Source organism: Eptatretus burgeri, chromosome 2 (assembly GCF_056783735.1).
Source record: "Eptatretus burgeri isolate ZD-2024b chromosome 2, Ebu_testis_v1, whole genome shotgun sequence".
NCBI lineage: Eukaryota > Metazoa > Chordata > Myxini > Myxiniformes > Myxinidae > Eptatretus > Eptatretus burgeri.
This window is the reverse complement of record NC_140962.1, coordinates 49,972,615-49,985,616: the sequence shown is the minus strand read 5'-3', so window position 1 is coordinate 49,985,616 and position 13,002 is coordinate 49,972,615. Positions and strand designations below refer to the sequence as shown.

At 40.1% G+C, this 13,002-nt stretch overlaps 1 protein-coding gene across 7 annotated transcripts in view; it reads left to right on the top strand.

The window, feature by feature from the left end:
- Positions 1 to 13,002, top strand: part of LOC147032012 (voltage-dependent L-type calcium channel subunit beta-1-like) — a 222,713-nt gene that overhangs the window by 78,327 nt on the left and 131,384 nt on the right. Inside the window, exon 1 of one of the 7 annotated variants that reach the window (XM_085869267.1) lies at positions 1,403 to 1,513. The exons of 5 other annotated variants lie outside the window; for them this stretch is intronic. In XM_085869267.1, the coding sequence (XP_085725393.1) occupies positions 1,472 to 1,513 (42 nt within the window). In that variant the 5' untranslated portion in view covers positions 1,403 to 1,471. Of the gene's footprint in view, positions 1 to 1,402; positions 1,520 to 13,002 lie in introns of those variants that run through there. One more of the 7 variants, XM_085869266.1, reaches the window with a different exon arrangement.

The window sequence follows — 13,002 nt, the reverse complement described above, 5'->3', positions numbered from 1 at the left end:
GTCGTTGTTATGAAGGCGGTGTGGAGAGGGTGGTTGGTGGTTGACTTGGTGGTTGGCGTGGTGGAGAAGGTGGTTGGTGGGTGGCATGGTGGAGAAGATGGTTGGTGGCTGGCATGGTGGAGAAGGTGGTTGGTGGTTGGTGTTGTGGTTGGTCCAAAATAACGATAGTAAAGAAAAATGGCTAACTCAAAGATCATAACCCGGGTGACATGAATAATTCCCATGAGACAACGGTGGGGAAATCTAACCGAACACGGACTTATCGGCATAACTGAACTAAGGACCTATATGGTGTTCTGCGAATTTCCACAGCCGTAACAATATGATGATGATATGCTCGGATGATCAGGTAAGGGTTAAAATAGTGCTATATGGCATTAACTCCAAAATGGCCGATGTGTCCCTTACATCACTCCTCCTTGTGGCACCTCATATATATATATATATATATATATATATATATATATATATATATATATATATATATATATATATATATATATATATATATATATATATATACATATTTATATATATATATACATATTTATATATATATATACATATTTATATACATATTTATATATATATATATATACATATTTTTATATATATATATATATATATATATATATATATATATATATATATATATATATATATATATATATATATATATATATACACATATATGCATTGACCAAATCGTGATGAATTACACTTCATCACGAAGCGTGTGTCTGTGATTTATTTTTTATCGTTTAGTCACCACGTCATTCGACGGACATGATTGAACACTGACAATTGTTACATTTATTCTCTTATGTGCTGATACAAATGTCATGGTGTTGTTCCATCATGATATGTGGAAAGGATGCCTGGTAGACATAATGATACCTCTGTTATGATTAGCAAGAGATAAAAGACTCTTTTTACGAAGGGATGTGACTTGTCTTCCGTACCTTTCAAACTCATTGTTCTCCATATGATCTTCAGCTCGGCCATTGTGCTTTCATAATCTCCGGAGAGTGTTGTTTGCATCGTGTGTTGGTATTGTTTTGGAATTTGAGTATTTTCATCGAGTAACTTGAAAGAAACAAAATAACTGTGATTTGATGTTGTGTTTGATAACCAGCTCTTTCAATTTCTGTCAACATTGGAGTTGAAGATGATTAAATGATCTCCTGCACATTTTGTCAGTGCATCATGCATATAGCATGTTTACACCGACTGTGCCGTGCTCAAGCATGGAACAAACCAAGTGTGGGCAGATATCTGTGGGTGTGGGTAGGCGGAGATCAAGAGAATGCAGTGGCCTTTCCTGGAATGTGCCATTAGCTGCGTGATGGCAAGGGGGCTTTTTTGAAGGGGGGGGGGGATTGCTGGATTTGGAAACAAGGGGGGGGGGGTTCCTTACCGAGGTAGCAGCTTTCGCCGCGGTGTCTGTGCTGTGGAGCTGAGCTCAGGACACATGCAGCAGCGGAAGGCTCGGCGAGAGACGCTGCAGCGCTGGGTTCGTGTGCGTTTTATCTGCCTCTCTGTTGGTCCTTGGACTTGTGTCTACATCTCTCCATTCCTTCCTCTCCATCATTCTTACATGCCTGGTTGTTCATCCACAGCATTTGGAATGAACTTTCACCTCCAACTGCATGCTAAAAACAATTTATTGGCAACATGCTCATAATGATGCAAAATGTGATGGTGGTGATTATTATAGTTTTATTATTTATCACTCATTTTGCATCAGTTTGTCTGACATTATATATATATATATATATATAAATATATATATATATATATATATATATATATATAAATATATATATATATATATATATGATTTATACATAATAACAAGTATTTTAATGATCGTGATTCATATTTGATAATACTTAACATTTCATTCTGCATTTTCTGCTGTTGCGCAGCAGTACTGCGGCTCAGACCATTTCCCTCTACGGGCTCTGCCATTAGTTGTTTGGACATGGGGGAGTGCGAGTAAGATGTGGGACGAGCTGGCCGGCTGGATTTGTGCCTCTTATTTTGACTGTCCAATTGATTGCTGACCGATTCATCTGTTATCTTGCATTCACATGTTACGAGAGCAGCATTGAAGCAGTTCAACGGTTATGAATTTGAAGTCGTTTGTTGAACGGTCGTTCAATTTGCAGTGTTAGTATTAATGGCAAGTGCATTCAGCAGAGTCGCACATGCTAAATAAATCTGCAGAGACGTGTGACGCACATTGTGCATATTTGGGAAATAACACTTCATTCATGATATGTGTTCCATCCCTGGGAAATTGATGTATATATAATTCTGAGGTTAATTGTGCTTCATGTCCACCCTTGTTCGTCGTCTTTCGTTTTGAAATGTCTTTTTTCTGATCGTGTTGTGTTTCAATTAAAATGAAGACGCGTTTGAGAACGAATATTTGTACGTTTTTCCTCGAATCAAGAAATGGTATAGATTTGGTTTAAAATGGATTTGAGTCCATCTCATTGATGGTCCCCAAAAAGTACGTGCTCACCAGAAATGAGCTTTGGCCAGTCTTGTGTTCCTGTACTTTTATCTCCACCATGGGAAACAATGGGATATTTAATTGCTATTACCAAGACGTGCAATTAGACAGGATATCCAGCTTGACATCATTTCCGTTGCGTAACTGCAGCACGAAATCTTGAGATCCCTTGCTGGAAAAATTCCTGATGATAAATGAATTTTTTTTTGCAGCTGTTTTAGTTTAATAGTCTTATTTATCCTTGTGAACATTTGTACTTTTGAGTTGCTATATTTTTATTTCCTTAGTATATCTTTACCTCCTCCACCGGAGGTGAAGGAGGTTGTTTTTTTCACCCCTTTCTGTATGTTTGTCTGTCTGTCTGTCTGTCTGTCTGTCTGTCTGTCTGTACAGGCTATCTAAAAGAGTTGTGGACGGATCTGCATGAAATTTTGTGGACATGTTGGGTGTGTGACAAGGACGAACTGATCCAACTACGAGAATTTTTAAAGTGATTTTTCACTATTGAGAGGTAGGGCAAAAACGATACATAGGACGATATCTCAAAAAGTTCTGGACAGATTCGGATGAAACTTGGTGGACACATGTGTGATAAGGAAGAATTGATACAATTTTGGTGAATAGATCTGATAATTTTTTTAAGTGATTCTTTGCCATTGAGAGATAGGGCTAAACTGATATATATATATATATATATATATATATATATATATATATATATATATATATATATATATATATATATATATATATATATATATATATATATATATATATATATAGCAAAATATCTCAAAAAGTTGTGGACGGATTGGGATGAAACATGGTGAAAAAGTTGTGTGTGTGACCACAACAAATTGATTCAATTTTAGCGAAGATCCGAATCTGGATCCGACGACTAGAATTTTTTAAGTGATTCTTCACCATTGAGAGATAGGGCTCAAAAACAATATAATCGCATGATATCTCAAAAATGTATTGGGCCCGATATGTTCTCGTTGATCAGGCATTATGGGGCAGAGGTATGCGCTCTACCGAGTGCCCTTCTAGTTGGCCATGATAGTTGGTGATGATATATTCTGATGGTACGTTTGTCCCTGCATATCCTGCAATCAAATATTATTGTCTATTGTAAAATGCCCTTTTTAGGTCATCTCTTCGAGCATGACCTAATAATATGGGTGTCGATGTCCTTCGATCTGTCCGTCCGTTCACAATGAAGTTGAAGCGGGAGATCTGGTCATTAGTGATCCTGATAGAGGTCGATGAGACGTACACGATGGTATGACTTTCAAGGTCACCGAAGGTCAAGGTCAAGGTCAAGGTCGCGAGGCCTTTGAAGTTGCGAAAATGACGATTTTCAAATTCTATCTCCTCCTACATTTCTCAAGCAATCTTGAATTTGATTGTGGCATATGAATCTATGGGACAATATCTAAATTTGCTCCAGCCGGATTTTCGATATTTGCTTTTGTTTTCGTGTCACGTGACTTCAAAGTTGGCAAAAAATACGAAAATGACGACTTTCAAAATCTATCTCCTCCTACATTTCTCAAGCGATCTTGAATTTGATTGTGGCATATGAATGTATGGGACAATATCTAAATTTGGTCGGGCCGGATTTTCGATATTCGCTTTCGTGTCACGTGACTTCAAAGTTTGCAAAAACTGCCCTACCTTCAGGAGGCTATATATTTTCTACTGGGCATGGTAAAAGTTAGTGAATGGTGTCATTGCATAGCAGCTGACCTTGTCTTTCATGTCGATTCGAAAGAATACCAATATCTTTGAATACGTACACGTCACGTGACTTTGAATTTTGCGAAAACTGCTTCATGTAGTTGCAAAATGACGATTTTCAAAATCTATCTCCTCCTACATTTCTTAAGTTATCTTGAATTTGATTGTGGCATATGAATCTATGGGAGAATATCTAGATTTGGTCAGGCAGGATTTTCGATATTCGCTTTCGTTTTCGCGTCACGTGACTTCAAAGTTGGCCAAAAGTTCCTCCTGACCCGAGAACACTACACCCTAGTAACAGGAACTCATGCTTGTTTCTCGCAGAGATGACCGTCACTCCCGCACGGGTGTATTTTTAAAAGTTATGTCACTCTAAGTTTTGAAATTGCTGATTACCAAATGAGCCATTTGTGCATCCCAATGTGTTGCAACTTTTTCAAGTATGATAAATTAAATGGTATTTTCTCATAATCAGGATCTATATTTCACTGCATAAAGTAACGAGGACTTTAAGGATGCATGCTTGCAATGACAAGAAAATTAGGATGGAATATGGCCATTCCATTGCATGTGTTTTGGTGAACTATGATGAGGCTTTATGGCAGTTTGACTGCATTGTTTGCTGGATGACCAAGGGGTTATCATTGATGGACATCTTTGCATCTTCAAGTATGAATGTGTGCTATGATGTCGTTTACTCATTTACAACACGTGTGCGTGTGTGTGTGCGTATGCGCGCAAGTGCATACATGGACTAATTACCTCCACTACCAAAGGTGAAGGAGGTTATGTTTTCACCTTTCTCTGTCGGTCTGTTTGTTTGTTTGTCTGTTTGGCTGTGTTTGTTTGTGTGCAGGATGTCTCAAAAAGTTGTGGACGGATTCGGATGAAATTTTGTGGACGGGTTTGGTGTGTGACAAGGATGAACTGATTTAGATTTTGTTGAAGATCCAAATCTGGATGTGGATATGAGAATTATTTAATTTTTAAAGTGATTCTTCACCATTGAGAGATCGGGCCAAAAACAATATGTCGCAAGATATTTCAAAAATGTATTGGGCCCGATATGTTCTTGTGGATCAGGCATTACATGACAGAGGTATGCACTCTACCAAGTGCCTTTCTCGTTCAACTCTGTTTTGGTTTGTGACACAAATACGTCTGCATCAAGGGGTCATCTAGTTTTTGGAGTGCACATATGGATGGTCATGTTTGCACAGTCGTGTGTATTGGGCTGCCAAGGCAGTTTAATTGGCTATGGGTCACCACTCCGATGCAGGATACTCGAATGGCTCACTTCTCCCCAAGCTGGTACTCATTTTGCCGAGCTCAGAAGGTTGACGGGCTGAGTCAACCCACCTTGCAATATTTTGGCATGGCAGGGGCTTGAACTCAGGACCTTAAGATCTTAAGCCAGCCACATTAACTTTTAAGCCAACAGCAGGCTTGTACATATATTATATGCAAGAGCATAAAGGACTAAGGTGGAAATTGAGAAACACAAAGATAGGGGAGGTGTTGGTAATCGTAGAGCAGGATTGGGTAAAAGTTGAAGGACTTTGTGAAAGGATGGGTGGAGGAAAGGGATAGTGGAAGAGAGCAGGACACATGTTATGGGAAAACCCATGAGGCTTGAAAGACTGGAGGAAGTGGCATGAGACAACCAATGCAGAGTTGGTACAACAGACAAGAAAACAGGGCGAGGGAATGTAGGTGAGCACGTGGCTTGTATTTGAGGAGGGCAACCACGTGGAGAATTCTGGAAGAATATGTGAAGCGGCCTTCGTGGGCTGAGTGAGGGTTAGACAAAGGGATGAGCAGGCATGAGAAAATGGAGTCCAACAACCTGCCTTAGTGGGTGAAAAGCAGATGTTGGGACTCAGCCACTTACTAAGAGATACCAATAACCTGGAGAGCCTTGGACTTAATTGTCCCCAAGAGAGCAAGATGGGAAACAGCAGCACCAGCCCACATTTGGGACTACATGTTCCATGATCATTTAGATGAAGGCCTTGCACCCTCCGGGCAGCTGAGAATGGACTTAGCTCTGCGGAGAACACGAAGGTGTTGGCCAGACTTGGAGGTCAATTTGGAGATATGGTTCTCTCAAAACAAGTTGTGATAAATTGTGAGGCCGAACAGCTACAGGGACTGCACCTTTCCAGGAGAAGTAAACTGTGGGGTTCAAAAGCCAATTCTTGTGGAGGAACAGAGTGAGAACATGGGGTATTTGTGTGCATTGAAATATTTGTTCCAGGTAGCTGAACAACAGCTTTTCTTGGCCGAATCTACAGAGACGGATATTGTAGCAGCCTGCCTCTCAGAAGTATGATGTACTGCTTGACACAGGGTGGAGGAGGAGCCAGTAAAATGTTGCAGTGAAACATTTTCAGGGAAGCAGAGAGGTCAATGATGATATCGGCACTGAAATATAATAAGATCAGTAGGCTATTAAAATACTACCTTTGCGGCATACCACCTTCACGAAGGAGATCTCCAGGCAGAATTCCATTGAGAGCAACCCGTTGTTTCTGCTCACAGAGGAAAAATCTGATAACTATTTTAGGAAGAGCTCCTGAATACCGTTTGTGTCAACAAGAAGATTTTTTTTCTTAAAGCTAAATAATAAACGGCAGTAACATATTACCAATTCATGTTGAGAAGGCAAACAGTTTGGGTTTGTTATCTGCTGAAAAAAATTGCAGAAGCACGAATGTTTCGGGCATAGCTCTTTCTCAGAGCGAGACAGAATATTAAAATAAGGGAAGAGGTGTTGTTACGTTTTCTTTCTAACCTGAGAAAACATAACAACATTTCCTGCTCAAAGGTATGGTATCTTCCAATCTCCTACCAGGAGCATTCAGATGCTCATGAAGTCATAGCCCATGATTTTATCTACTTTATGACCTCAATTTCAGGACCAAAATACACCATTCACATTATCCATCATTTTAGCAGCACCACCATGAATGTAATTTATGGTACATGATGCTCACTCTGTAATAAACTTTGGATTGGTCAAACTGGACGATGGCTTCTTGATGACCGCTTCCGTGAACATTTCAACGATGTCAGAACCAACAATAACGGTATTCATAAACTAGTCGTCCATCATTTTAACCTTGCAGGACATTGCATCCATCACATGTCTGTTTGTGGTTTAATAATCCTCCCACGGACTAAATGAGCCCGAAAACTCGATGAACACTTTTTATTGTTAAACTTGGAACATCAGCATCAGATGGTTGAAATGAAAGATTTTCTTTCTGTTCATACATTAATCGCCATTATTCATTCCTCACCCATTTTCTTCAGTTGTTTCATTCCCTTTTTTTCGACCAAACATCAGATGCGATGCTCACATGTCTATCCAATAGCTATTGCTCATCCATATTACATCAGCAGTGAGGTCAACAGTGACATCACTAACCTGTTAGACCTATAAATTTCCCTTTTCATGTTCTGCCACTCTGTGGAAGGACGATGCCCGAAACGTCAGTGCTTCTGCAAGTTTTCTTGGTGGATAACCCAAACTCTTTTATACTTCTGTTTTATAAATCTGTTTTTAAACCTTATCAGGTAGTGTATTACAGGCAGCATATTGCAAAGGCATGGTGAGAATGAATCTATGATAAAGTTACATTGAGGTCTCGTTGGTTTGCTTTTAATGTCTTTTCACCATAGAACGGACAGAACTAGAAGGCTGTGATCGGAGATCGTTGACGGTTCCTGGTGTAGCCATCTCGTAATATAAGCCAATTGGTAGCATTTGAAATTCTGCCTCCGAATGAAAACAAACATTTTATTTTCAAATGAAATAGCATCCTTAAGTGAAAATTAACTTCTTTTTTTTTTTTCTTTCTTTGCTCGAGGTCATAATCGAATGGGTAAAGGTCATTGTAAATCGATCTGCCGCAGATTACAAATGTGGGTGATACAATTTATGTTCAAACAAAAATTTACAAATTATATAACTTTGTGGTCGCTTCAGGTGCGAGATGTCCCGGGTTCGAATCCAGGCCAAGCCCATTGAAAATATTTAGGCTTGTCCTTCAAAAAGCGGGACACCACAGACACCAAGTCTAAGCACTTAGTGCCTCCCTCCAGGAACCATAATTGTTCAGAGATTGCTCAAGAAGGTGAATATTGTTCTGGTGTTGGCCTGCCTTGACTGTTCAAATAAAGCTGAGAAAAAAGTATTCCATTGGAAAAAGTGTTGACTTAATTTGCTTATTTACATATTGTATGTGCAAGGAAGTATGGTTGGGGGAGTGTCGGAGAGGTGGGCAATGACACAGGACATATAGTAGTACTTGCGTACTAAATTAGTGCATGCAGTATATTTAGTACTAACTCCATCTGTGGTCTTCCTATTATGTTTTATTTCTCTGCATCTGGCTTCCGACCTGAATGTTTTTTGTGTTCTTTTATATCACCTGTCTCATGAAGACTTCCAAACTTGCTGCCAATTTTGGTTTATTTTTGTCCTACAACTTGCTATTTTACCCATAATTTCCCTACTTTTCAAAATTGCCATCACCTCATGGGATATTCCACTCGTAGGGGGATTATCTGCAATGTTAAGCTTCTTATGCTTATTCTTTCCAGATAATCCTATATCGACAGTCTCATCTTTATATTTCAATGTGGATATCATACTACATTTACACTCCTTAGACAATGGAGTCTGTATGTTAATTTGCATCAAGGTGATGATGCCCAAACTAAAAGTTCCCTTGTCGTTGATGTCTGGCCTTTGGAACCACTTTGGAGAAGTGTTCAGCTCCAGTGGCTGAGCTTCTGCCCATAACTGATCTGCCCATAACTGATCTTTGAATGTCATTAAGTGACAAGGCAGATTATTTTTGAAGCGATCTCAAATAGGACATTATCATGGACCACTACCCAAAATGGGCAGTTTTCATTGAATGCACATTTGCAAGTTTATTATAGTACCAATTTTGAATAGCTTTGTTTTGGACTTGATGTCTTCATCAACAAGAGTAAATTGGCTCATTTTAATATCTCAAGCAAAAGCTCTTTTCGATGCAGCCAGCCTATAGGACACGAAGAATTCGAAAGAGTGCTGATCACTAAAACCTTTGCTGGAAAAGGAAGCAATAAGTAAAGATAAAATGAAAGTAGAGAAAGACAGAGTTAGTTTGAAAATAAGTAAAGACAGAAAAAACACGAAAGAATAAAAGCCAGCAAATATAAATTACAGCTCTTGCATATCGTTTGCATCACGAGTGGATTAACCATTTACACGGAAAGATGAATTCCATAATTGAACTTAAGATACTTACTTTGGTTAAATGATGAGATTCTTTTTTTTTAATCTTAGTCTTTGGCAGGCCTGTTTTTTTAGTGATGTGATGGGAACTGAATGAAGTATAATGCTGTATTACAGAGTAAATTATTTTGCAAAGTGAAATATGATGTACCATTAAAAACTGAAGTTATATATCCACAAAATGCAGCATATATCCAACTCTTTTCATTTTGTCTCCATCTTACCCCCTTGTACCCACTGTCAACTAGACTTCATGTACTTCTCACCCAGGAAGATATAGGAAGTTCTGCCCTGCCTTGAACCCATGCTTCAGCAATGGGCCCAGATAGCATCAGTGCCCATGCACTGAAATCCTGCTGTGCTACTCTTGCAGGATATGAGAGCATGTCAGGAAGTCAGCAACATCACTCTTGCCCACAAGAAGAGTGAAAATTTTGAATTTTTTTATTTTTGTATACAATGTCAAGGCTCGTGTATCTCAACTACAAAAATTTGGCTTGCTTCCAATTATAAGAAAAGTTAAGGAATTAATCATTGATGTCAATGTAAAGTCTTTCCTGTTTTCAAACAACACTGATCTCTGACCATCACTTTAGATTCCTTCCTGGTCACTCAACTCTAGACTTGCAATGCTCCCCTCTCAGAAATAAATGAAGCCCTTAAATCTCAAATAAGAGGTCAGGACTACCTCCCTGCGGTCATATTCTGGGCATTCCTCACAGTCTGCGATCCACCTTATGCTTTCTGAGCTCTCGGCCTGTAGCATACAAGGATGCCTTCATGCCTGGATTACTGACTTCCTCCACTCATGCAGTCAATATGTTCCATCCATCCATTGGGACCATACTCTGCTTTCGCAGCACCGATGATCTGTACAGTCTTCTGGGCTATTGGGCACAACCCTGGATGGGTCGCCACTCTGATGTAGGATACCAGCAAGCTGGTACTCATTTTGCCAACCTCGGAAGGTTGACAGGCTGAGTCAACCCCACCAGGTATTAATTCAATAGCCAAGAAAGATTTGAACTCAGGACCCGAGGATCCCAAGCCCACCACTCAAGCCATTAAGCCAACACCAGGCGTCAATGCGTTGCGATCAATGAAATCCACTCCTCTGTTATCCTAGTGGAGGCCGAAGTGTACCAATGCAGTGTTGGGCCCAATTGTCTCCCTCGTCTACACAAATAACCTCTCTGAGGCTCTAGATTCTCGAGCTGTTTCTAGAATCATCATCTTCTAGATGTAGATCATCAGTGCCCATGCACTGAAATCCTGCTGTGCTACTCTTGCAGGATATGAGAGCATGCCAGGAAGTCAACAACATCAGCAACGAGAGTTGAGTGACCAGGAAGGAATCCAAAGTGATGGTCAGAGATCAGGTTGTTTGAAAACAGGAAAGACCATCATCATCATCATCTTCTAAATCATCATCTTTCCATGATGAGCTGTTTCGAGAAATTGCTCTAGATTCTAGAGCCTCAGAGAGGTTATTTGAGTCTAGAGTCTCGAAGCTCTCTTCCTTTTTGCAGATGACACCGCAATATGTGATACAGTACCTCATCCAATTTTGAAGCAAAGAGCAGCTATTTCACTCTCTGCTGATATGGAAATGATTAGATGCTGGTCTTGTATATGCAACATGTCCTTCAATCCTGGGAAATCTGTCTCACCCTGTTGTTCCAGAAAGGTAATCAAACGATCTCACCCACATATTTCCAAGGTCTGTCACTGGAAGAGGCCCAGTTCCATTAACTTCTAGACCTCACTGCCAGAAATGACCAATTCTGGTCTGATTATTTGCAAATCTGGCTTCCAAAACCATCCACAGATTGGGCATCCTCCATTCAAATTTTTTCCTTGAAAAACCACAACCACTCAGTACAATGCCTTCTTAAAGTATTCACACCCTTGACTTTTTGTCACATTTTGATGTTACAGCGTGAATTTGAAATGGATTGAATTAATTTTTTGTCATTATTCCACACAAAATACCCCATAATGATAATGTGAAAAGATGTTTTTAGAAATCCTTACAAATTAATTAAAAATGAAAAGCTGAAATGTCTTGCATCAATAAGTATTCAATCCTCCAAGTCAATACTTTGTAGAAGCGCCTTTGGCAGCAATTACAGCTACGAGTTTTCTTGGGTATGTCTGTCTCAGCTTTGCATATCTGGATTTGGGGCTTTTCTCCCATTCTTCCTTGTAGATTTGCTCAAGCTCTGTCAAGTTGGATTGAGAGCATCGGTGAACAGCAATCTTCAAGTCTTTCCACAGATTCTCAATGGGATTCAAGTCTGGGCTTTGGTTGGGCCACTCAGGGACTTTCACGTTCTTGTTCTGAAGCCATTCCAGTGTTGCTTTGGCTGTGTGCTTGGGGTCATTGACCTGTGAGAACATATGTCTTTGCCGCAGTCTCAGGTCTTTTGCACTCTGAAGCAGGTTGTCCTCAAGGATTTGCCTGTATTTGGCTCCATCCATTGTTCCCTCTATCCATTTAAGTCTACCAGTCCCTGCCACTGAAAAGCATCCCTATAGCATGATGCTGCCACCACCATGCTCCTCGGTAGGGATGGTGTTAGATGGGTGATGAGCTGTGCTCGATTTCTGCCAGAGGTCATGCCGATTTCGCCCCCCGAAGCAATGCGGTTGGCTCAATGTGATTTGCATTCAGGCCAACGAGTTCCATTTTCGTCTCAGGCCACATAATATTTTGCCTCATGCTATTCCAGGGTAATAGAATTTAATCCATTTTATATCCCAGAGTCTTTAACGTGCCTTTTTGCAAACTCCAGGTGTGTTGTCATGTCCCTTTTTCTCAGGAGTTGCTTCTGTCTGGCCACTCTCGCATAAAGCCGAGATTTGTGAAGTGCTGCAGAGACTGTTGTCTTTCTGGCAGGTTCTCTTCAAGGACTGTTCCTAAATACAGAGCTAGTTCCTGGCCAAGGAACTAGCTCTGTATTTCTGTCAGAGTGGTCATTGGGTTCTCAATGGAATTCAAATCTAGGCTTTGGCCTTCTTGGCCAGTTGCTCAGTTTGGTTGGACGACCAGTTCTTGGAAGAGTCTGGGTCGTTCCATATTCTTTCCATTTCCTAATAATGGAGCTCATTGTGCTCTTGAGAACTTTCAACACTCCAGAAATTGTTTTATACCCTTCCCCAGATCTATACCTTCTCAGAATTCTGTCTTGGCGTTCTCCGGACAGTTCCTTGGACTTAATGGGAGAGTTTCTGCTCTGACTTTCACTGTCAACTGTGGGACCTTGTATAGAAAGGTGTGTTTCTTTCTAAATCGAGTCCAATCAATTGAATCGGCCACAGGTGGATTTCAATCAAGTTGCAGAGACATCTCAAGGATGATCAAAGGAAATTGGATGCATCTGAGCTCACTTTGAAGTGTCATAGCAAAGGGGTTGAATACTTCTTGATGCAAGAGATTTCAGCT